General features: G+C 37.9%; 1 protein-coding gene across 1 annotated transcript in view; it reads left to right on the forward strand.

Annotated features, from left to right (window-relative positions):
- LOC136856434 (acylphosphatase-2-like) overlaps positions 1-26,887 on the forward strand; it is a 30,521-nt gene extending 3,634 nt beyond the window's left edge. The window contains exons 2-3 of the mRNA XM_067134308.1: positions 19,268-19,394; positions 24,969-26,887. Of these exons, the coding sequence (XP_066990409.1) occupies positions 19,268-19,394; positions 24,969-25,083 (242 nt within the window). The 3' untranslated portion in view covers positions 25,084-26,887. The remainder of the gene's footprint in view (positions 1-19,267; positions 19,395-24,968) is intronic.

Genomic DNA, 26,887 nt, shown 5'->3' on the forward strand with positions numbered 1-26,887 from the left:
TGGCAACCAGAGATCTGGGTAGTTGCCACATTCTAAATTATCATCATCATTTCTCAGCCAATATCGAGAAAGAACAATATATCTAACATATTCTTGAGGAAATCGTGATCATAATCAAGAATCTTCCACTGTTAAAAATCAGAGGAATATAATAAAAAACAAAATAAAAAGAACATTCTTGTTTTGTAGATAGCAACATGTGACAACCATAGTAAGGCGCTGAGTTGCCATGTTGTCACTTTCTACAGGAATTTTAAGGGGAAAGAAAATTGATGAGAATTTCTGCAGCCGAATTAACAAACAGGTGACAATATGACGAAAATACAATTTACAATTCTTTACAAATACATATAAATATGTATATTTATACATATATATACATATTTATAAATAAAGACAAAATCCACGAAGGAAAAAAAACAACAGAGCAGTGCAAGGCCTTTCGACTTCTAGTCCTTTACTCAGCAGACTGCTAAGTGAAGGACTACAAGTCGAAAGGCCTTGCAGCACTCCATTGTTTGGATTTTTTATTTATTTATATATATACGTTCCATATTTTATGATTCAGTTATATACACACACACACAAACACACTCACACACACACACACATATATATACATATGTATATATATATATATATGTGTATATTTTTATATTTATAATTCTTTGCTTATGACTGTAATTAACATACGGAAATCTATCATTATCTGATACGAATTACATCGATTAATTAAAGATAAATATACGAATATTGAGTATTTAATTTTTATACAAAACACGGATATAAAATCATTTTTCACTTGGTCGTTAAAATATAAACTTTAATGAGTCTGATATCAAAGAAATTGATTGAAAATAAGTAAAATTACTGGATTCCATCTACGTGTTCTATTATAATATCTGAGTGTTTCTCTTCTCATCTCATTCAGGTCTGGGTAAACTACTGGATTCAATTTATGCTTGCGTGTTCCCCTAACTCCAGCAATCTTCTGAGCGCTCTTCCTCTTATCTCATGCAGGTCTGGGCAACATGCGGGTATTCCGTTGCCCCTCTAGGAGGCTTTAGTACTGTGGGAAAGCAGAAGAGCTTCAATGAACATGAAATAACCCGAATTTCAACCAAGAACACAATACTCAGCCGTTGCAAGGGACCTCAGTATGTTCTAGAAAGACTTCTCTCTCTCTCTCTCTCTCTCTCTCTCTCTCTCTCTCACTTGGCATCGACATCATCTTGGGCATTCCACAGTCAGACTCTCTCTCTCTCTCTCTCTCTCTCTCTCTCTCTCTCTCTCTCTCTCTCTCTCTCTCACGTACATTCACAAAAGGTTAATGGAGATAGGAAAAATAGAACTCTAAAGAGAGAGAGAGAGAGAGAGAGAGAGAGAAGCAATGACGCATCTCGCTTCACATTTGTTTATATACTTGACTGAATACACAAGACTGCAGAGAGAGAGAGAGAGAGAGAGAGAGAGAGAGAGAGAGAGAGAGAGAGAGAGAGATGGCAATAAGCAATTACACACAGGTAGTGTTATACAGACCACGTATGATACCTGTTTCGAATTTCACCCATCCAATGTTCGCGTCCGAATCTTCCTGACCTTGGACTGTGTGACGCCAAACTATCGTAAAGTGTCGAATGAAATCTGATTAAACAATTAAGAGAAAAATTATCCGAAAGTATTTACAAGTTGCCAGATCTTTGCCAACACTTGACGCTTTTATTGTAAGTGTCAAGTTACTTAAGAGAGAGAAGAAAGTTGTAGCTTTGTGAAACTTGACATAATTGTGAATGGATCTGGTTATTCATAATGAATAATTGATCTGATGATTAGTGATGAATAACTGGCTTCTGGTTAAAGTCTGTTAGAAGGTATTAAACAAGGCTCATTGGCAATATGTTGAATACATTGACGAATATGACATTGTTATGTGGTAACATAACTCCAGCCTTGAAATATGTATATATATATATATATATATATATATATATATATATAAATATATATATATATATATATATATATATATATATATATATATATATATATATATATATGTGTGTGTGTGTGTGTGTGTGTGTGTGTGTGTCTGTGAGCCTGCGTGTGTGCAATTAAAAGACTCTTCACTCATTCATTTAAAGCAAAGGACGCGATAAATATTTCTAAAATGTGATGCAAACTTAACAATATTTTCCTTCCACTGATCGAAATCAATTTCTGGCGTTACACCTACCAGGGTACAGATAATGTCGCGATTGGACGATTGGCCATCTAATCACATCTGTTGAAGTAGTTGTTTAGCAAATGATTGGCCAAGCAAACATTGGAAGTCTGCTGTTCTGAGAATTATTTCTTATATTATATTTAAAGTTTATGCCAGTTTTTTCCTAATAAAATCGTCTTATTTGAAGAATTCTTATAACCGTATTTTGCCAATTTTATCATATTTAGAGAATGGCTGCCTGAAATAGCCCATTTTAGCCCCATTCAAAGAGAAAAATTGGGATGAAAATTGGGTTCCAATCTTAACCACAAACAATTCCGACATGGCAACCTTCCACGTAGTGTTGCCATTCCCGTGATCCCCCGATAAACATCTCCGCGTCATCCTCATCTTCCCTTGTACCGTTGTCACGTCAAATGACAACGGATCCCGTCCAAGTGCGTAGTAATAACTGGCGTTTCAAAGCGAAAGGTCACCGGCGCCCGTAATAAATAGCTGCGATCATTATAACTGACGTTATAATATTCGTTGCCTTTGGTGCGTGATGGCGACCAATTGAGGTGAATTGGAGTTGATTATCATCCTGGATTCAGGGCGCTGAGATCAACTGCATAATCTATTTACGCATCTGTCAACTTATTCATTCATTTGTTTCCTTTTCTTGCCGTTTTTACTCAGGTCTGGGCTAGTTACGGGAGCCTTGGTCAACCCATCTTTGGGGAAACATGTTGGAAAAATATATCGTTAAAGTGACTACGTGGCAACTCTGTACCCTCTCATGTTGCCAGAAGTCCTCAGATTTCAAAATAGAATTGCAATTCACTCTACTCTTAAAATAATGATTATAATGATAATTACTGCTTGATAGCAATTATAATTATAACAACAATAACAACAATCAGATACAACTTCGCAATGAAATGATGACAAAATGGTATTTCATGAGGGCGATTGAGTTGTTGACATAAACAGTTGTTTGTTATGCAAAATATCAGTTGCTCCATCTGCATACAAAGTACCTGGTGTTATGGGGCTTGGCAAATTTGGGCCAGACGCAGAACAGATGTCAAATTACAGCTGTTATTAGCCGTGTACCAAAGAGTACGTTGCAGAACGTAATGTGCGAATGTGCGGTATATCGCGCAGAAGTATTACCTAGCGTAGAATTATCATTTTAATTTAAAATTTTATGTAGGATTAAATAGGAAATGAATCAGTACTATTACATATGCAATTATGATTGCTTTGCACTTTATACACCTTTGCAGACTGAGAGAAGGAATGTTGTATTATCGTGCCCTGGTAGGCTACCAGTCAACAGTGCGTCCGATTTCACGCCCAGTATTATAATCGCGCAAGACAGCTACCTTTAACAATATTTATTCTCTGAAACTAAAGATTGACTACGATTAAAGGTATTCGTCATCATTACTTGAATATGTGAATAATTATCTCATGCCTATCATATTGTACATGAAATCGAACGTACAGTTGAGCAGTAGGTTGACAGGGCACGATAATGAAACTGTCAGACTCAGGCCACCTCTGTAGGCCAAAATCAAGGGTGTTAAGTATTATAGTAAGTGTATAACCTCATTAATCACGCTGGTTTTTGATAAAGGAAGATAATTACGAGTTAGAATAGATTACTTGTTCGTTTCAGTAAGCGTTTTCTCATATTTTTGGGACAAATTCATGTGTGTGTATATATATATGTGTGTGTGTTTGTTCCAACTGTTTACTTGTTTGTAAAACTACTACTATCCGTATGTTTATTATTTATAATAATAATAATAATAATAATAATAGTAATTATTATTATTATTATTATTATTATTATTATTATTATTATTATTATTATTATTATTATTATCATACCTAATGGAAAATTTCTGCATTCCTCATGCAATGTCAAATATTAAACATAATCTATCTTTCAATACAGGAAGCTTTAAAAGCAATAAATAGCTTTCTACCAGATTAAAAAGTTTTTAAAGTACAGTGAAAAAACCCTTTTATAACCCAAAATCACTAAATATATTGTTGCTTGCAGACCCAAGGTGTCTGAGTTACCAGAGATTATTTCTGAAGATTCATTTAACGAAAAATAGGACAACAGGTACCAGGATTAGTAAAGAAGTCAACGGGGATTGCATTTTCTCCTAGGCCTAATGGCGGGGCTCTGTCGTAGTAGGCCTATAGCTTAGGTGTTGGCTAGCGGAAAGGAATGCAGTTGTTCTAGACTGAATTTTTTTTTTTTTTGGATTTTAACTCGGTTAGCCTATGGTTAGGCTAAGTTACGTCTTGAAGTTTGGTTTTTCGTCAAATTCTCGTGAATCACTTGGCTTGAGTTAGCCAAATTTCGCCTGAAAATGTGAAAATGAGCGAGATTTTTCATCTTTTCAGTTTTAGGCAAAAGAAAATTATTATAGGGATGGGTATTTGTCTTAAAAACTGCTGAGGCTAGAGGGCTGCAAATTGGTATGTTGATCATCCACTCTCCAATAATCTAACATACCAAATTGCAGCCCTCTAGCCTCATTAGTTTTTGTTTAATTTAAGATTAAAGTTAGCCATGATCGTGCATCTGGCACCGCTATAGCTTCCAACAACACAGGCCACCACCGGGCCGTGGGTTGAAGTTACATGAGCCGTGACTGAGAGTTTCATGCAGCACTATACGCTGTACAGAAAACTCGACTGCGCCAAAGAAACTTCCGCCGACGATAAATACCCCCAGCCGATATCACCGAGGCTAATCGTGATTGGCGGGAGCTCACGTTACTCAACGCCCATTGGTTACAACGATATCTGTCGCGTAAATTTACCGTCAGCTCCAATAGTTTACCAAAAAGGTGAATGAAAATCTTTACAGCAGCTAGAGGCGGATCTGGAGACTGACAGAATCAGGGAACGCACCTGTCATATCAGTCACTGTCAAATTGCCTGAGGTGGGCACTAATTCGCATGCCAAAAGGTGCCTTGGGATCAAGGTATTATGCCAAGAATACTCGATCTACAAATTCAGAGTTAAGTGAATTGAATTGAATACAGAATTTAGGCCAAGGGACAAGCATTGGGACCTATGGGGTCATTCAGTCGCTGAAATGGAAATTGAGAGTGAAAGTTTGAAAGGTGTAACAGAACCTCAGAGCAGTTGCACTGTGAAACAATTGTTAGAGAGGGTGGACAGTAAGATGGAAGAAAGATTATATGAAAGGAGGTACAGTGAAGGGAACGAATGGGATTACAGCAGCTAGGGTCTAAAGGCACGCTGCAAAGAACCTTAAATAATGCCTACAGTGTACCGCACGAGTTGCAATGACAGCAAAGCTAATTGAAGACAGTTTTAATAACTCTGAATGTGAATTGGGAATGGTGACTCACTCCTGATGTTTACTGAAGGAAAATTCTATAAGAAGACAATTTTATCATTTACTGCAAAACGTTTTAAAACTTGTTTATCAGCCAGATTGTTTACTCTTCCGGGTAAATAAAGACATCATTCCCTTTTCCCCGAGAACATTCTCGTAAAGAAAATCTTCCACTCATTCCTACAGCATTCTTTTCCTCGATGCAATGTGGAGGAATGAAATACGAAAGAGAATAGTACAGAACAGTTTGTGGGAGATGGATCAAGTGTCCCATACCATAAGCATAGATACTCGGTGTAGCCATAATAGTATTAGCTGGGGGTTGGGTTTTGGTTGGGTCCCTCCCTCCAATTTTTTCTCCAGGAAGTAAAATTCCCTTCCGTTGGGGTTTACGAAGCGAAGAAGAAGCAAAAGAAGAAGTGAGAGAAGAAGAAGAAGGGTTCGACCTTAAAGAGAACATTGTCCCATGACTCAACTTGGCCAACGAAAACACACAAACACAAACATTCAGAGGGCCTTGTCGTTTTCCTCCTGCAATTTCACGAAAAAGGAATTTTGGCAATCTGCTCTTCCGAAGTTGGACCTGTCCTCCTGCCCTCCTCCTCCCTGACTACTCCTTCTCCTCCTCCTCCTCCTCCTCCTCCTCCTCCCACGCCTTCCTCATCGATAATACTATATCCTCCTCATAGCTGGGGCTATAAATTTCCCCTTCAAAGAAAAGAAAAGAAAAAGATCTTCCTGGCCACAACCAGTCTTCTGCGCATTGCCAATTTCTTACGTTTTCTGTTTTCTTTCTTTGTCTCTCATTCTTCTTCTTCTTCTTCTTCTTCTTTTTTTATTAGTCATGTGTCCTTGGGTGGTTTACGACGGCCTCTCCTGTGTCTCGCATCCTTGCCTTCATTTGTCTTATTGTTTTATTGTTTTTTTTGTCTTAGTGACGCATCGCCAATTCTCTGACGAAGGTTCCCTCGTCGAGTTTGAGATCGTCCCTGTTATTATTATTATTATTATTATTATTATTATTATTATTATTATTATTATTATTATTATTATTATTATTATTATTATTCCCAAAAACACCTATAAACAAAAATAGAGTCAGATGCCTATTCCCAACAGCAGGGACGTTACGTACCGCCCAGAAGCACTTAGACCAGGGTACCCCCACCCTTACATAATTATTGAGCAAACAGCTGTAAGTCACTTAAGCCCAATGTTGCTCTGCAATTGTTTCTCGAAGAAGCTTTTATTTAAACATGGTATAGATTCTTTTTATTACACACAGGAAAAATATATAGATATACACTATAGATTACGACACTGACCTGTTTTCAAGGTCAGTAGGTCAAGATAGTGGGAAAAATTCTTAAAACTTGTTTGAGGAAACCTATTTGAAACTTTATTATTATTATTATTATTATTATTATTATTATTATTATTATTATTATTATTATTATTATTTATTAAATTATTAGATATTATTATCATTATTATATTATTCTTGTAAAATAATGATATTATTATTATTATTATTATTATTATTATTATTATTATTATTATTATTATTATTATTATTATTATTATTATTATTAATGTGCTGGCTGTGTAGACAAATGATTGATAAGACAGTACTTATGTCTAATTAATGATACAATACATTACAAAATACAAAATACATTAGGAAGATGAGAGAGTGATAACAATATCACTAATGATAGTAATATTATAATAATAATATTTTGTTATAGACATTGGCGTATGATAATGTAATATGAATTAATTGTACAAAAGTGATTGTGAACAGTTACCTTCTATTCAGGTACAAAATATTACTTTTGTATTATGTATTAATAATTTATTTTGTAATATTTTATTTGTATTTTTATTTTATTTATCTATTTTCCTGTTTTCATTGAATTTTTACTCAAATTTCTGCTCTTTGATGAAATCTTTAAAAAATGATTCAAAGGGAGGTACAGATGGTTTGGACATGTCCTTCTCACAACGCATGGAGAGAATAGGGCGTGTTTAGTGACACCTGGGCTCCTGTGGGCATCAGGGGCTGTAGGATAGGTCCAAACCCGTTGTCTCAAGCTAATTCTTATGATCAGGCAATGATATTGTCTCTCTCTCTCTCTCTCTCTCTCTCTCTCTCTCTCTCTCTCTCTCTCTCTCTCTCTCTCTCTCTCTCTTTAAAACAAAATAACAGATATTATAGCTGCACTATATATATATATATATATATATATATATATATATATATATATATATATATATAGAGAGAGAGAGAGAGAGAGAGAGAGAGAGAGAGAGAGAGAGAGAGAGAGAGAGACAAAAATGTTAATAAACCGCAAACCTCCTGCAAGGCTGACCCGCCTACCCTCCACCCCACTCCCTGCCCAACCACACACCCCAAAAGCTCCCTTACCCAAACTTGAATCTCCCCCAAAATCGGGTCACTCATTGTCAAGCATAAGACCCACCGTGGGTCAAATTTCCGTCAAAATCCGTACGCGGATTCTTGAGTGATTCCGCTCATGAACGAAAGCGCGAGGACCTGGGTAAGGCTTATAGTAGTGATTGTTGCATAGTTTTCGTAGACGGGGCTTGTGACTCTGTTGCATAAGGGTTGGTTGTGTCTATACTGAATTCCTTGTAACCTCTGGCATCGCACCAAACTCCCTAGAAGAGAGAGAGAGAGAGAGAGAGAGAGAGAGAGAGAGAGAGAGAGAGAGTGAGAGAGAGAGAGAGAGAGTTACTTGTGCTATGTGTGCAAAGCTATTCACTTTTTTTCATCAGGAGAAAGAATGAGAGAGAGAGAGAGAGAGGTGGATTTTTTCAGCTCACCTAGATGACAACTTGATGTTTTTATGAAACATTAGTGTCTTTTCCCAGGCGGAAGAATTCCGTCTGTGCTATTATTATTATTACTAGCAGTAGTGGTAGTAGTAGAAGCACTAGTAGCAGTAGTACTAGTAGTAACAGTAATAGTGCTGTTAAAAACGAAGCCAGTATTCAAGTCTCTTTCTAGGAAACTGACCCGTTCCAATAATATACTAAGTACATCTCTCGCTACCATCCACATTCTTCCCTGAGATTTCGTCACAGCAGATCTCGGGGTTCATTGTCAATTAACACTGTGACTTACACACAAGAAAAATAGATCTTTAGACATCTTTTCCCTTTATAGAATTTTGGAAGTGAATCCGCCGGGGGGGGGGCTGGGATGGACCACAGGACCCTTACCTCGACAAATTTAATCAAAAGACAACGACTCAGTCCTTGCCTTGTCTCCATTCACGGGCGCTAAGGAGAACCATTTTTCCCCCTGACATCTGTTTACTAACAACCCTCTCTCTCTCTCTCTCTCTCTCTCTCTCTCTCACAGTTGCTTTCCCACTGGCACCTCCTACCCAACCCACCTCCCAGCAGCAAACTCTGTGACATTTATCTTTCCCCTCAGAGATCACGTAGCCTGCTGGAGGCGCTCGCTCGCTTCTTTTTGGCTTGTCACCCACCCAGGATTGTTTATTAAAGGCTGCTTCGTCTTTGACAACTGGGCGTTTCTGGGCGGTGCAGGGCCCTCACCCCCCCCCCCAGTAAGAGAAGCTGTTCCTGAACATTGTATTTTTGTAATGTCTTCTCGATGGGGTTTTATCTGGTGTTGAATTAGGGTTGAACGGCATTTTTGCAAATAATGGTCCTTTTGGAGAGAGGTGTATGATTTGTGTGGGCAGACTCTCTCTCTCTTACACATACACACATACATGTATATGTATACTAATATATATACATTTTTGTCTATTTATCTATTTATTAATCTATTTCCCTTTACTTCCTCTTATTCTTCTTCCTGATGAACACCTTAATATTCTTTAGAAGCTTCAGTTTCAAGTCAGTGGCCCCTTTGGTGGGCTTCTTGTTCCAGATGAATAGGTTTCATCTACTGAATAATAATAATAATAATAATAATAATAATAATAATAATAATAATAATAATAATAATAATAATAATAATAATAATAATAATAATTATAATATACAAATATGTATACATATATAATAAATATATCCAGTACTTTTCCAGTCCTCAAATAGTGATTAACAAATCTGCTACAATCTGTTATAGTCATTCATTTTTAAGCCGACAGCTGTTTCAACCGCTTATCCATTGTCTTCTGTAGGCCTACTGTAGATTCACAATGGAATAATTTCTCATGTTAGCAAACTTAATACAAAATTCATAGTTGAAAAAATATATTATCAAATTTCACAAAGCCATGATGCCTCTCTGTGTCTGAGAGAGAGAGAGAGAGAGAGAGAGAGAGAGAGAGAGAGAGAGAGAGAGAGAGAGAGAGATGGTGTGTTTGTGAAAGCATACAAAGTGAAAAATAGCTTTTGATTGAGAAATTGAATGTTGTTTCATATAATTTTATTCTCTCATTTCGTCTCCCTTTCATTCAGAGTTTTAAAGCTAATAACAATAATTACCAATAATAATAACAATAATATTAGAAAACAGGATGTCATTTTACAAAATACACTAGAAGAGTTAAAATCAACAATAATAAAAATAAATGGGTGTTTGAGTTGTGAATATACAATCTCACTCGGCACTTTGGCGGGAACAATAAATCATGTAATGGTATCCTTTACAATGCCAAAACAATTTAACGAGAGGCTTAAGTCTCTCTCTCTCTCTCTCTCTCTCTCTCTCTCTCTCTCTCTCTCTCTCTCTCTCTGACGAAATAAGTAGCAACGCAAAGTGCTCTTCGCTATCAGCGCCGCACTTTCCGTTTCAAGTGCCACAATATCTCTCGGAGATAAGTGAAGAGTCGCTGACAGAATTCAGGCGCCCATTTACACGCCCGTTTAGGCGCCCATTTACACCCAATTTAGACACCCATTTTCAGTGGCAATTCACAGAATCAGACATTCATTCAGGCGCCCATTCGAAGACCCGAAATCAGACATAGAACAGACATCAATTCATGCACGATTTCAGACACTGATTTCAAACTTTTGCATTCAGACATCCAGGTCAGTCACACAACTTTTACATTCAGACATCCAGTTTTCAGTCACTCAATAATTACACCATTCAGTGAATTTCAGTCACTTAGAATCTGTGGCTTGAAAATGTTTTTCTTATCAACGTTCAAACAAACGTTCGAGGTGGATTTTCCAAACGTTTTAATACTGAGGAAATCAGCAGAGCGCCACAATGCGCATGTGAGTTTGAGGGCAAGTTCGGGTATCTTATGGCCCAGGGCGTAACTTGATACCCTTATTATCGCGGCCGTGGGAGGTGAGAGAGAGGAGAGAGAGAGAGAGAGAGAGAGAGAGAGAGAGAGAGTTGTTTGTGTCTTAAATATCGTAGAATTTTCGAGGCTATAAATTTCAAGATAAAACATTTCTTGAGTTTCCAGTTTACACTTTCGATTTTATTTGATATTTTCATTGAAATTTTTGCATAATTTAAATAATTTCTTATTATTTGATATATCATAACCTTCATAAATCATTACTTTATCATTTACATACGGTAAATATTTCAATTTATCATTTTTTTCACAGTTACTAACGTTTTTCTTACGACAATGATTTAAATTCCAAAAAAAACAATAACTGACAACTGCCGTCTCCAACCTGAAAAGAGACCTTCTTATAAAGGCTGACTCTTACAACTGTTAAGTAAACAAACTTTAAAAAAAAGAAAGATGTGAGTAAACATGCATTCCCTAAATGACATTTAAGGGAAGGACCTAAAATAAGGGCCCACTAATTTGGGGCAGCTGGGGAAAGCCGAAAGAGAGAGAGAGAGAGAGAGAGAGAGAGAGAGGGGGCCTCGTCATTTGATCTTCTTGTATTGTGTCTCGGGAAATGGCGCCGTCGCAAGTCCCTCGGTGTCTTTGGTGGCCTTTCTCTCTCTCTCTGTCTCTCTCTCTCTCTCTCTCTCTCTCTCTCTCTCTCGCCCTCATCCACCAGAAAATAGTATTCTATTTTGGGGGATTCTGATGACTCCATTTGTCCCCATTTTGTTGTTCTGTTTTGGGGTGTCAAATTCTCTCTCTCTCTCTCTCTCTCTCTCTCTCTCTCTCTCTCTCTATATATATATATATATATATATATATATATATATATATATATATATATATATATATATATATATATATATATATATATATATATCAGGTCCCTATTTTATTAGGAAGTAGTAAAAACTAGTAGGACAGAGGGGAGAGGTAGTAGAAAATATTAGGAGGTAGGAGACTAATAGGAGGTGGAAGAGTAGCAGAAGGGATGAAGTAGTAGGAGGTAGTTGAGGCAGGAGGTAGTAGGAGGTATGAGGTAGTAGGAGGTAGTAGGAGGAGGTATCGAAAGGGACAGTTATGATGAGCATTGCAGGGCAACATTTGACGGATGTGCCATGCACGCCGAATTTGGCACAGTGTGACCCCTCTCTCTCTCTCTCTCTCTCTCTCTCTCTCTCTCTCTCTCTCTCTCTCTCTCTCTGTACCTGTTGACACGGACCCTAAATGTCTGACCAAGGTGTTTGGTGAATGAATGACCTGACCTCTGGATAAGTTGGGGCACTTGCAATTATTTTAGTTTAATTTTTATTTTTATTTTCTCTTTTCATGTTATTAAAATTAGATATGAATAAATGTAATTCAATTGAGACACCTTGATGAGAATTACTTTTGGTAAATGATTATTTTGGATAAATTGATTCCAAAGTAATTTAGCCATTTTTACAATACAAATTGTTTAGATGTATATTTTAAGTGAAAGATATTCAACATTTTAAGGTAGAGATATATAATTTTGAATTATACCGAAATTATAATTATTTTATCAGTTATAAATATCTAGATTATTTTAATCACGATACAATATTCAAAATATTAGTTGCATTCAAATTTGGTTCCTCAATCTCTTTAAGAATAAGACTTAATTTCCCTGAGATATTTGATATAACCATTTTACAACTTTCTATTGTAATGTAATTCACAATTATAATTAATATTTGAATGATTGATAATAAGATTTTATGAATGATTCTAAGATTAAGGTGGCAATGCATTCTCTCTCTCTCTCTCTCTCTCTCTCTCTCTCTCTCTCTCTCTCTCTCTAATGGAATAAGGTCAACTCCAGTTATAAGTTGGTAAAGCTATATTTTTGTTTATTTCTATTAGTTTAAGAATTTTTGTGGTAACAGATAAATATTAAAACTGTAATTTAAACACATATTAATGTTTAAATTGCATACTATTATTATTATTATTATTATTATTATTATTATTATTATTATTATTATTATTATTATTATTATTATTATTATTTTCTGAAGTTTGTCTCCTGAAAATTCAAGGACAAAGTAGGCTGACTTCCTCCCTCCATTAAAGACGCCTGCGTTTGTGGTTGTCAAACAATCAAACAAACAAACAAAAGATTAAAAGCATTATAGTCGGTCGCCATTTACACTTACCCTCCTTTGCCACGAAGGTGCCAAAGGACGAAAGTATAAATAAGAGAGACGAATGACAGGGGAGACAGATATACGGCGACGTGTGATTGGCAACCCTGATAGGAAGCGGCATCTGCTAAAAGCCCACAATGTTATTTTTCTGCGAAGGGCGGAGGAAATATTTATCTCCCGTTTCTGATACCTCGGGTACTTCCACGGCTTTTCGGGGGTCACTTAAGTACCGAGACGGGAGCAGAGAGAGGTGGCTATATGCGGCCCAGGCTTAGAGGAGATGGACAGAGTTTACGTGCGATGATAGCAGATTGTGTCGTGTGATTGGCAAGCCTGGCAGGAAGCGGCATCTGCTATAAACCATAATAATGTCCCGGAGAGGAGGACATATTTGTTCGACTTTCCCTTACTGATACGGAATTTTTCTCATAATATTCGTATTATTAAAGAAACGTGAACCGCAAAGTGACGTATATTCACTATGAAAAAAGCGAAAGAGGAAAAAGAAAGTAAATGAAACCTAAATCATCGTCGATAATCTGGTGACGTGTGAATGGCAACAGTGGGAGGAAGTCCCTTAGATTGACATGTGGTTAAATTTGTTTCTTTGGCAATTTTTGGTTTGAAGCGAATGTCAATGAGAATAATGATCTCTTATTTGGTATTTTTAGTCAATTGAGGCTTTTTTTTAGATAGTCTTGCATAAATACAAGAGTATTTTAAATAATAACTTGCTGTGAAAACCCACGAAATTCATAGGACGTTTGTTTGGTAATTCACACATTTCTTGAATTTCAAGACTACTGTAAATTGGAGCTATGTGAAAATCTAAGGGAAGGACACAAACTCTCTCTCTCTCTCTCTCTCTCTCTCTCTCTCTCTCTCTCTCTCTCTCTCCCAGGATGCACTTGGTTACTGAACCCCGACAGGTAACGCATTTCTAGGAAGTGCCTTTATTGGCGCGTTCAACAGGACGAAACTGTTTTCTGCTCAGTCACATATCTCCTGAACGCTCCCACCCCGTCTCTGAAGTGGTGCCTAATTTGCACTGAAGGAAAGATAGTGACCCCCAAAGGGTTTTCGGGGGTCGTTATCTAGGACCAATATTTCTTGGGGGTCATTGTCTTTGTGATATTTACAGTCTTTTGTTTTTATGTTGAGGATAGCGCCGTCAGTAACCTCGTGCGGTGCACTGTGGGCATTAGGAGAGCTGTTAATCAGCTCAGTGGTCTGGTAAAACTAAGGTATACTTACTTTACTTAAGGTCCTTGGCAGCGTGCCTTCTTTAGGCCCCTAGATGCAACCCCTTTCGTTCCTTTTACTGTACCTCCGTTCATGTTCTCTTTCTTCCATCTTACTTTCCACACTCTCCTAGCTGTCAATTTCCGTTTCAGCTCTGAATGGCCTCGTGGGTCCAAGCGGTTGGCCTTTGGCCGAAATTGTATATTCAGTTCACTAAACACGCCCCACAGGTGGATACATAGCGGGTTATAAAACCCTTGGGGGTCACTGTCTAGGAAAACTCCAAAGATTATTGCAAGAACCAGAAGGAAAATCATTCCATAATTAAATGCATCTGTACCTAGTGCTTTCGTGTGTTTGATAGACACATCTTCAAGAACTTGTCCAAAAATTCTGGACGGAAAATTCTTGGTGCTCTTAAAATTATTATTATTATTATTATTATTATTATTATTATTATTATTATTATTATTATTATTATTATTATTATTATTATTACTCAGAAGGTGAAGCCTATTCATATGGAACAAGCCCACCAAAGGGGCCACTGACTTGAAACTGAAGCTTCCAAAGAATATTAAGGAGTTCATTAGGAAGAAGTAAGAGGAAGTAAAGGGAAATACAGAAAGATTAAGAGATCCCACTTATTAAAAAAGAAAAAAAATTAATTAATAAATAGATAAATTAAAAACCATTGACTCGTATTTGTACCATTTACAAAATGGGTAAAAACTAGCTCTCTCTTTCTTCTTCAACATTAAGTTTTATAGAAGGAACCAATGATTTTAACTCTTGTTAAAGACACATTCATTTTAACTTAAAGGTCAAACTAAGAGAAGGTAATAAATGTATCAAAACCATTACATTATTCTTGGTGAGGTACTTGTTCAATATTGATAGAATCGTTGTATATCTTTAAAGGTGTAAGTTATAATTTATAGAATCCTGTGTATCTGGTTAAAGGTGTAAGTCAAAAATTCACAAAATCTTGTGTACACTTTTAAAGGTGTAAGTTATAATTCATAAAATCCTTTGTACACCTTTAAAGGTGTATTTTATAACTCATAGAATCCTGTGTGTATCCTGAAAGGTGTAAGTTAAAGATTCATGAAACCCTGTGTATGTATACCCTTAAAGGTGCCTTAAAGGTGTAAGTTAAAAATTCATGAGATTCAATGTAGATCTTAAAGGTGTAATTCAGAGGACCAGAACCTGATTTTCCCGAGAAACAATACAGTTTTAAAAAGCGCCTGAGGACGTTGTGGAATGGAATGGAATGTAGAGTTTAGGCCAAAAGCCAAGCGCTGAGACCTACGAGGTCAATCAGCGCTGGAAAGAAAACTAGAGTAAGTAGGTCTGAAAGGTTGGATACCAAGATGAAAGAAAGATAATATGAACGGAGGTACAGTAAAAGGAATGAAAGGGGTTGTAGCTAGGGGCCTAAGGAAGGGACGCTTGCAAAGAACCTTTAGTAATGCCTACAGTGCACCGCATGAGGTGCACTGATGACACTAACCCCCTATGGGGCTGAAGACTTTATAACTCCTTCGAAAAAGGAATGATTTCGACCACAAATTCCCTTTAAATGGGATGTCATGACACTTTCCAGGGGGAGGAATGACTCTGGATACAAGTGGAGTGATACGACCCTTTGTGGAATGACTTTGGGATGTGAATTCATAAACCAGCCTCAGAGAAACATGATAACTCTGACCTGAAAATAAGTTTTTTAATTTTTTTTTTTTATGTGGAATGACTATAAGACTGGAATAGCTATTAGTAATTGAGGATGTGTAACTGGAACATCGAAAGTTCAAGGGAAGATGCAATGCATTACTACACTAATGTTATACTCTTTGTGTTTTAATACGTTTTTATCTGTTTATTAATTTACTAACTTATTTTTTTTTCTTTTTAATAAGTGGGATTTATTCTTTGTGTATTTCCCTTTACTTCCTCTTACTTCTTCCTAATGAACACCTTAATATTCTTTGGAAGCTTCAATTTCAAGTCAGTGGGCCCTTTGGTGGGCTCGTTCTATATGAATAGTGTTCATCTTCTGAATAATAATAGTAGTAATAATAATAATAATAATAATCTTTGGAAGCTTGAATTTCAAATCAATGGCCCCTGTGGTGGGCTTGTCCCACATGAACGAGGTTCATCTTCTGAATAATAATAATAATTAATAACTGGCCCCTCACCAAGAATATGACAATTTTGAGCCAGACTCATGTCAAAGACTAGGGTCCACCTGACTCATCCTTCGAAGAATAGAATGACTGTGAGCTTTATGCGAGCAAACTACTAGACTCTCTCTCTAAATAGCCTTGTGACTTCTAGCACTAAATGGGCGGGCCCGAAGGGTCCTCTGGTTACTAAATTTGTGATGTAAGCTTCAGAGCTGAGGCTCCGGGAATGAGACTTTGGGCGTCTGGCTAAGACAGACACGAGATAAAAAAATAAGATGCTCTCATTAAGTATGTCTGCCAACACAGTCTCTCGTGTAGTTATTTGTGGAAATTCTTCTTCTTCTTCTTCTTCTTCTTCTTCTTCTGCTTCTTCTTCTTTCGTGTGTGCTTCAATGCCCCGAGACGCGCCTTTGGACGCCAGATTGCTTGATTCTATCGAATGGCCTCAGGAATGAATTGTTCGGTTTCGTTCTTCCCGAAGGCTTGGTCCTTTTTTAGTTTTCTGTAAAGGAAAACTGCTAAAAAGATGGCTGCTATTTGTCTGTCCGTCATCACTTTTTCTGTCCGCCCTCAGATCTTAAAAACTGCTGAGGCTAGAGGGCTGCAAATTGGTATGTTAATTATCCACCCTCCAGTCATCAGACATACCAAATTGCAGCCCTCTAGCCTCAGTAGTTTTTATTTTATTGAAGGTTAAAGTTAGTCATGATCGTTCGTCTGGCACCCAACAACACAGGCTAACCACCGGGCCGTGGCCAAAAGTTTCATGGGCCGTGGCTGAGAGTTTCATACAGCATTTATACTGTGTACAGAAAAATATTGCGCCGAAGAAACTTCGGCGCGTTTTTCACTTGTTCTTTTTCATGATTTGTTCAAGAGGCAGGTTAGGCCTTTTTAATTATAGTTCATTTATATTTTACTGAGAGATATACCCATTTAGTGCCACGTCCTCAAAAAGAATGAATGTGCTTACATTATGAGCATCCATTACAAGACAATTACTGAAGACGCTTACCAGCATTGTCTCTTCCCGTGTGGCCTCCTCCTCCTCCTCCTCCTCCTCCTCCCACAACAAAGGAAATCTAAAAGCACAAATTCCTCACTATTTACTTAATTCCTCACTGTTTACTTCCCTCGACCCGCTCTATGTTTATGTTAATTAAAATGTCATCTGGGAGCAGTGTTCACTCGGCTGCGTGTTGACGCGACAGCAAACGACTTTCGTAAAAGGATCAACCCTCCAGTCGACGCGAGCTGACCCGGTTTGAGCAGCTGATGTAAATAAAGACGAGTGTCTTGACTTCTTCTTCTTCTTCTTCTTCTTCTTCTTCTTCTTCTTGCGAGATTCTCGACTCCAGTTTCATGCTGAGCGCCACGGGTGTATTTTTATACATACATGCACAGGAAATAGTCGTTCATACGTGTAACCATGCATACATGGTTGTATGTATATGCAGACGTTTATATGTGTGTATATATATATGATGTGTGTGTATGTTAGACAAATTTTCACATAATCATACACACACATGACTGTGCCTCCACGTGTATAAATACGTGTGACCACTATAAGGTCTACAGATATATTTTAACAAAATTAAACCATTGCAAGATGAAGTTTTCAGCATTGAAAAAATAACAAAGAAGATATTGATGATTTAACAAAAATGTCCAGAAGATAATGGAGTGTAAGTGATAACAAAACAAATGATTAAACGTCCCATTACAATGAATTTTCTCATTCCCTGTAACGTACTGTCATGTACACTGCCCTAAAATGGAAGACTTCAGTGTCTGCAAAAATACAAAACTGAGGAAAATAACAGATATTCCCTTGGCTTACTACTGCTTTTGCAGATACTGCAAATGGGACCCCCAAAATACTCGTGGAAAGCATCGAAGAATCATTCTGAAACTTCAGTAACTTGTGTATTAAAGTTTCACGAGCCCAGTAGGTGGCGTATCTCAATTTCGAAAATTTTGCAGATACGGCAGTCCTCCATTTTAGGACAGTAGAGCTTTCTTATTCCCTTTGAATATAAATATGAATCCAGCGCCATCTTTTGTGTGTTTTGTTCCCTACTTTGTATTGTCACAGGTAGGTTTACCTTTTCAACTAAGTTTGTTTATCCAGGGAGCGAGCGGCTCTCAGGATCCGCTAGCTACTAAACAACACTTCTAAAATTTGTATTGTAAGTCAGGACGTTTTGACTTTTTATATGTTTTTGTGTCCATTTCGTGTTGTTTTATATTCAGGCAAATGATTTATGTTTAATCTGTTTCGTTAAATTGCGTTTGGATTGGGTTTCTTTGAATATTTTTTGTTAGTTGTAAGTTGCTATAGTTAAAAAGGATTAATGTGTTTTTTTATGTTTTCCCTCTATTCCTTATTTTATGCTGGATCAGGAGGTTCGAAAGGGGAAGAGTAGTAACTTAGTATCTGTGTGTGTGTGTGTGTGTGTCCTTCATGCAAAACCTTGTTGAAGTGACAAGTATTTCCTTAAAGGTGTCTACATGCTACCTGCGAGACTTGACCACTATTCGTCACATAACTAATTTGTGATAGAGTCAATGACAGGTTTCTCTTTGAGGCCAACATGTCATCGGTGAGAGCTGAAACTTGAGCTGACCTGAAATCACTGTTCAGTCCTCCACCTTGACAGGCAGCTAAAAACCTTTTGATGCATGTCAGACTTTCAAACTTCATTCAACTCCGCCGTTCTAACTTCCCTCTCTCTCTTCTCCACTTCAGGATGCAACTTCACCAAAGTGGCGAAGGACAACGCTGACAGGCTGGGCATCACAGGGTGGATCAAAAACAATAAGACGGGCACAGTGGCAGGAAGGCTCCAGGGTGCCAAGTCGAGCGTGGACGAGATGTAAGTGGCACTCGAGAGATTGAGAGATAAAACTCATGGGGGAGATTTATTGAGGTGATATGCAGGTGATAGCAGTATGAGAAAGGCAACTAAAATAATACTTAGGAGGTAAAATAAAAACGAACACAGCAATGAAAGCTAGACGGAAGAAGTCTGCATTTGGCCCATATGAGAGGCTACACTGTTTCATCCTAAGGCAAGAAACAAGCCCCGCCCTCTTTATGAAAGGTTGCCAGATGTCGCCATGGCAAACACTTTGAGTGCATTTGGAAATTCCCCCGGCGGTCCTCTGGTAAGGACGCGAAGTCTAGGCTTGTGGGAGATGTCCTAGACAAATAGTACTTTGCCTCTGGTAATGGTGGTTTTGAAATTTAGGTGATAGCAGGGGGTGAGAAAGGTGATTAAATTCATACTTAGGAAATAATATAATAAAGTAAATGAGAGGACACTTTGGCAGTAGCAGTATGAAATGGGTCACTGAGATGGTTCTTAGGTGGTCGCAGTGTGAGAGAAGGTAAGTAACGTTGGGTCTGGGCAGTGCTTGGGTGGGTGACCAACAAGGGAAGCTAGATGTCACTGGCACATAAACCTTCAGGTTCCTCTCATTTTAACTTATTTGTTCATGTTTAACTCTCTCTCTCTCTCTCTCTCTCTCTCTCTCTCTCTCTCTATATCTCTTTCTCTCTCTCTCTCTCTCTCTCTCTCTCTCTATATATATATATATATATATATATATATATATATATATATATATATATATATATATATATATATATATATATATATATATATATATGCATGCATGCATGCATGCATGCCTATACTTACACATATGTATGCATCCACACCTGAACACCCACATACAAGTATGCATACACTCATTTGCAAACATGCATATACATATTTTTATAAGCAAGCATGGAAGACTGCTTCCAAGCATGCATACTTAACAGAGCAAACATGCATATTTGCATGTGATCAAGAGTGTATGCCTGCATATAAACAAACATATATGTGTGTGTGTGTGTGTGTGTGTGCAAACATGCATATACACTCACACGTAGACATGCATCCACCCTTGCTCACAAACATGCTTGCATATATAATATATTTATGACCTTTCCCAATGTCATAACTCTCATAATTTACATTATGATAATGTGGGTTCTTATCTCTACAGTGTCTTTCTTTATTAAAGTTATTTGCAGCATAGCAGCTCTTGCTGTTACGTTGCCGTTAGCTATTCATCATCATCAAAATCATTGTCACCAGAAGCCAAGCATTTTTTGTCAAGGACATCTTCCACACGGCTGAATTTGGCCTTCCTGCCAAGGGACTCCGGAGAAATTCTCAAATGCACTCGAAGACATCTGGCAACCTTTCGACAAAGAGGGCGGGGCTTGTTTCTCGCCTTAGGCTGAAACAGTGTAGCTGCTCATATGGGCTGTAATTGGCCAAATGCAGACATCTGTCTAACTTTCATTACCATGTTCGTTTTTAATGGAGCTGGTTGCGTCAAACAGACCAAGTAACAGAAGCAAGTAACACCAACATTCATAGTATATTTATGTCTCTGTATTCATTTTTAACTCTATTATGCACTTGCAAGTGTGCACACTGTGAAATATCTTTAAAGCATGAACATGAACTTTAGATAATGATTAAGAATAATGCTAAATTCTTTCGCCTGCCTGCTGAGATATTTGCACCTCACAGTTCTCGGGCAAACAAGGCTTGGATTCCATTCGCCCAGCAGCGGAATTCAATTATTCTCACACATATTTTTCCCCAGTTACATTTCAATGAAAGACTAAAAATCTACATCCATCATAATTACTAGTCAATTTTTATACATCCTCATTCATGAGGTGACAAGAATCTGCAAACTGGAGGGTGTTAGCAAATCTTAAATGAAGGGACATTTTCTCATTTCTGGCAGTCATCAGTTCTTTGGCAGGTGGTGGCAGTAACCGTTGCCAGATGTATGACTCACTTGGGAACCATTGCGAGGTTGCTCCTGCCAGAACTGGGCACGAGACTAGTAAAATAAAAACTATCTTTCTAGGATTTTCTTATCCGAGGCCAGTTGGGTATGTCAGGTATATTTGCTTACTCGATATTGATACTTGTAAACTAAGACTCCAGGGATGAATTTTTCAGCAACATCCATCATCTGGCATCATAGAGGTGCAGAGGACATCAATGAAATGAAGTGATACAATAAATACTTTTCCTTGTGAATTCCACTGTCTCAGCTGCCTGAGTAATGTCTGGTGAATCAGGTTTCTAGACACTTCAGCCAGGCTCATCAAAATAATGACAAACAGATATCAACAGAATGTTTGTATTCAGACTGAACTGGGTAGATGTCAGAAAGAGTTCTTACTCCTTGATCAGCCTGCATCCCAACGAGCCCTTTTCCCTAATGGGGGTTGGCTCCAGAAAAGAAACAAGATACGAGTGTCACTGTTACATCCACCCGGTGGCTGCTTGATTAATGATAAAACCCCCATGCAGAAAACTCTTGCAACGTTTAATACCCACTCAGAAGGCTTATTAGAATCAAACCAACCTCTCTGCCCACACGTGCACAATGCACTATTCACTTCTGGCTTACATGAACTCTCTAGACGTCCCAACACCTCTCCCACCACTTTCAACTATCACTTTCTTAGCCTCGTTTTCCTTCCTTCCTCAGAAAGTGTGCACGTCCTTGTTGGCTCTTCTTAATCTAGGCAAATGATTCATTTCAATGACCTTCATCTTTTTTCCTTGAAATTTATATCCACGAGGGAGAATAAGCACCACAATCTCTTCGTGTATCGCAGCTTTCGCTTCCAAAAGACAGGCCTCCTCTCTTCTGAAACTTTGTCGTGACACTGTTATACCTCATTTAAGACAAAAGGTCCAAATTAATTAATAACTTCCAGTTTTCCATCATAAATGCAAGCATCCATAACTCCAGCTTCTTGGTTTCAGCTTATCGTCACGTCACGACCTTACTCTCGTGAACATTCATTTTCAATTTTCTCCGCTTACAAACTTTGCCGTATTGTTCCCATTAGTCCCCACAATTTCTCTTTACTATATTATTATTATTATTATTATTATTATTATTATTATTATTATTATTATTATTATTATTATTTCAGTAGATGAAACCTATTCACATGGAAAAGCACATCAAAGGGTCCAGTGACTTGAAATTTAAACTTCCAAAGAATGTTGGTTTCAACCTCCCACTACAGCAGACCCCACACTGCAGCAGTAACTGATCAGTGATTCTTTTTTCATTGCCCTGAGGAAAACGCAAACCCACGACATCTGAGCGGCATGCCATGACACTGACCACTATACCAGCAAGCCAGCTATTGTCTGCCAACATCACCCAACCCACATACAGTTGACAACCCCAGCCACAAAGATACTGAATGAATAGCCTTGAAGGCATGTTACCTTATCTCAGATTCACTTTTACACCAAACCAGTCACTCTCTCATTTACATCAGATAAAAGCAATTGCTTACTGTCACCTACATGTCTGTGTATAATGTAAACCATACTCAATGTGACCTTCTGCTGCCATTCCCTACGGACTCCAAATGCTCTTCAGCATTCATTAGCAGTCACCTATCCAAGAACCGACCAGACCCAATATTGCTTTCCACTGTATCTTGACGGATTGCCAGTCCCATCAGCCTCCCACACCCCTCTTCAGATAGCAAAAACCTCTATCCTCAAAAACTCCTCTTTCCTCCCAAGACTACCAAAAATAGGACGCGTTCATCTTCTTACATTCATCCATTCTTTCCACATGACCAAACCGCATCAAAAATGTTTAGCAAACCTTTTAGCTTAGGTACCTTTTCAACCACATGTTTTTCATATCTCTACATTCTCAGTAAGCCTCCCACACCCCCTCACAACTGCAACCCTCTTATACTTATACTTATAATAACTAAATACAACCTCCTTTCATCATCTCATTGTAATTAATTCATATCACGAGCCCAAAACATAAAGTATATTTAGAGTTACTGTCTCAATAGTAGTAGCAGAAGTAACAGTTCCCCCTCTTCCGAGGCATTGTCTGTGTAGCAGCTCCTCATAAATTCCTTTTTCTGTTCTTTTTTTTTTTTTTTTATCTTGGGTGGTCTATTTAAGAGTCATGACTCAGTACAGAGGGCCGGGGAACATTACTGATGCTGAGCTGACCCTTTTGTCCAATACAAACAAACGGAGGAGAGGAAGAAGAAGAAGAAGAAGAAGAAGACTGAGTAAGCTTCGTTGCTCGGCTTGTTGTTGTTTCATTATTGTACCAAACTTCTTCTTCTTCTGGAAAGTGATAGGAATCGTGGAGGTACGAGAGACTCGTTTCCTTCTTTGTGAAATAATGGTGCATCGCCTTTGACGTAGATTATGTCAGAAGGAACAGGATGAAATGATTAATGCCAATGAATAATTCGTTGCCAGCTTTCAGCAAATATTTCGTCAGTTAGCATTTAAGTAAATATTTTGTCACTGGATATGCTGACATTAATATTGTGCGCGTGAAGATTTTACTGTTAAATGAAGAATATGAAAACTGAATGATGAAATTCATAATGATGTTTTCATATCAAATAAGTTGTCTATGAGTGAGATGACCGTTGTGTGAATATCTGTAAACGATTGCATGAAATACTCATTATATTTTTTAGACTAACTTGTCATTGCTGTATGAAATAGAGAGAGAGAGAGAGAGAGAGAGAGAGAGAGAGAGAGAGAGAGAGAGAGAGAGAGAGAGAGACAGAGAGAGAGAGACAGAGAGACAGAGAGGGCCTAATTCGTGCAAAACTGAACTTGGAAGAGTTCTTATGCACAGTTTCTAATTTCGTTCAGGGCGAGAGCTCACGCCTAAGCTGAAACCTAACATCACCGTTGTTTAGGGACTTCTGTCGATGAATCAGCCTCTTCCGAAGTAGGTCTGACCTTATCATTAAACTCTTCCTGCAAAAGATAGCTGCAATGAGCACTCAGACACAAGGGTGTCATGTTTCAGGTGTCAAAAGAGGGGTAATGAAGTCTGACATCTGTACTTGTTTACTGCTCGTCTGATCTTCTCTCTCTCTCTCTCTCTCTCTCTCTTTCTTCTTTTCTCATTCTCCTCTTCTGTGTCTCTTTCGTAACTTCCTGGAGGCAGAAATAACAAAAGAAATGAACAAAGCGAAAGGAATGTTCAGACACTTCCCCCTTCACCTGTAAAATTATTTTCAACATTATTGCAATAGTTTCTCTTATTTGTACCATATTCAATTAAAATGTGTTATTATTATTATTATTATTATTATTATTATTAGGAGAGGTGGTCAACACTGATTTGACTAAACTTATCCCTGGAACATCATATGACCTAGACCTACTTTCCAAGGTCCCAGACCCATTTTTGTCGAAACTTCAACACCAATTCGTTAATCAAATCGGAAATCACATCGAAAGTACTCTAAAACAATCCAGCCACTCATATAATTATTTTACAAAAGCGTTACATTATTTACACAAAGGGATTTCAACAATTTATCGTGTTTATTTCAGGGTCAGATGGCTGAGCGAGGAAGGCAGCCCTGGATGCCAAATAGAGCGTTGTCAGTTGACTAACCAGCAGGCTATCATCCGGCCCGACTACCCCAAGTTCTCCCTCAAGTTCTAAGGACGAGCCGTTCCGGAGGCACATCCCTTCTCCTCCTTCCCCTACTACTCTTCCTACTACTACTACTGCTAAGTTAACACTCGAGAAATATCAAGCCTCCACTGCTACACCAGGATGACCAGGAAACAAATCTCCAGATTTCTATTTTGTTCCTTAGTAAGTCAGTATCTAGGTGCTCTTCACAGATCAGTGTTGTTTTGATTGGATGCGTTCCATGCGCAATTTTTTTTTTTTTTTTTTTGTCTGAAGAGTGCGTCTAACTGCCAACTGAAACACGATCAAACCCAATTATATTTAACTCGCATTCAGCTCTTAATATTATTGTATGTTTACGTCAAGCAACAAACACAGTATCAACACAAAACATGGAGAAATACAACAAAACTTTTCAATACTGTAGTCCATTCAAGAGTGGTTCTCAAAGGTCGTCATACTTGTATGTGAGTCAAGCTTCTAAACGTCTTTTAACAGAGACAAACCGACATGCAAAAAAAAAATCTCCACAAAGTTTTTCTTGTTGTTCTTGAATCCTGTTTCACTTAGTGTTGCAGCGAAAGGGGAATCATTACACCATAATCATGTTTTTTGCGTTGCCATGCATCCAACCTTCGTCATTTTCAAGTGAGGCCATATTTTAAAATCTCCTTGATGCGACAAGAATTGATCCAGACAATATGGTTTACCACGCTTTCATACATTTAAAAAAAAACTTGTTTTACTTCTTTTATAAGATACATTGTATTCACTTAATGTTTATCGTTTCTCGTACCGTCATTTTTATTTATTTATTCACTCATTTAGCCCAGCCACTGCTTATCTATGGCTTAAGGACTGACTTCTGAAATGTTTTTGTTCGACGCGGGCTGCTCTCAGTAGCGAGAACCCGTTCCTGCGCATGCGCTGGCCCAATTTCAAACAGCATTAGCGATGTCAGAAGTGACAACAATTCGAGCACTCCGAACAGGGGCTAGAGCTGGGCACCTCTTCTTCTTCTTCTTTGGCTTTCCTCTTAGGATTTCATAGTTTAAGTGTGGAAAGATAAAAAGGATTCACCGTGCTGATATCGGTCAGTTTAGATGAGGTAGCCTTCGAGTGTCGTTTAGCAAGTTGTGTTCTGAAATAGTTCTCTGTGTAACGTACGGACGCAGTCTTATTACGACGTTCCTGTAAAACCCCTCTCTAACAATATATCTACTGCAGTTCAACATAGCTTGTTTGAAAAGCTTTTGATAATCTCATCGAAGCTTCTAAACGGTACACATTGGCATCAGAGATAACTGGTATATCACCAACAGTTCCTGTTTTGAATTAACGCCTTCTCTACCTACAAAGGTTATCTTGAATTGGTTGAGTTTCACGTCCTAACGAAGATAAGAAACGATTTGACATTAAAATACAGAAGCCACATCCTTCAGCTTACGAATAACTTCCCGTCCAGGCCAGAAACGAGAATGTCTGCAATAAAACTCAGAATCTCTACAGCTACTTTCCTTCTGTGGCCAGCACAGAAATCACTAACCTGTGAATCTATACTTGCTTCCCCTTTAGACAGAGTAATGATCAAATTAGCCCCCCCTCTCCTCACGATCCGTAGATGTAACTATGATGAAATTAGCCACGACATTAGCCCTCTCTTTTCATGATCAGGGAATGCCACTGTGAAATTAGTGACTGATCATCCAACCTGGTTTTTCCACAGCGAGTGACTGTTGTAGACTGCTGTGATGGAGTTGGTGAGGCTCTGCAAGTTTTGTGTTTGTCAAATATTTATTTTTGGTTTATAAAAATAAAGATTTCACTTCTA

Source organism: Macrobrachium rosenbergii, chromosome 35, assembly GCF_040412425.1.
Source record: "Macrobrachium rosenbergii isolate ZJJX-2024 chromosome 35, ASM4041242v1, whole genome shotgun sequence".
Classification (NCBI taxonomy): Eukaryota; Metazoa; Arthropoda; class Malacostraca; order Decapoda; family Palaemonidae; genus Macrobrachium; species Macrobrachium rosenbergii.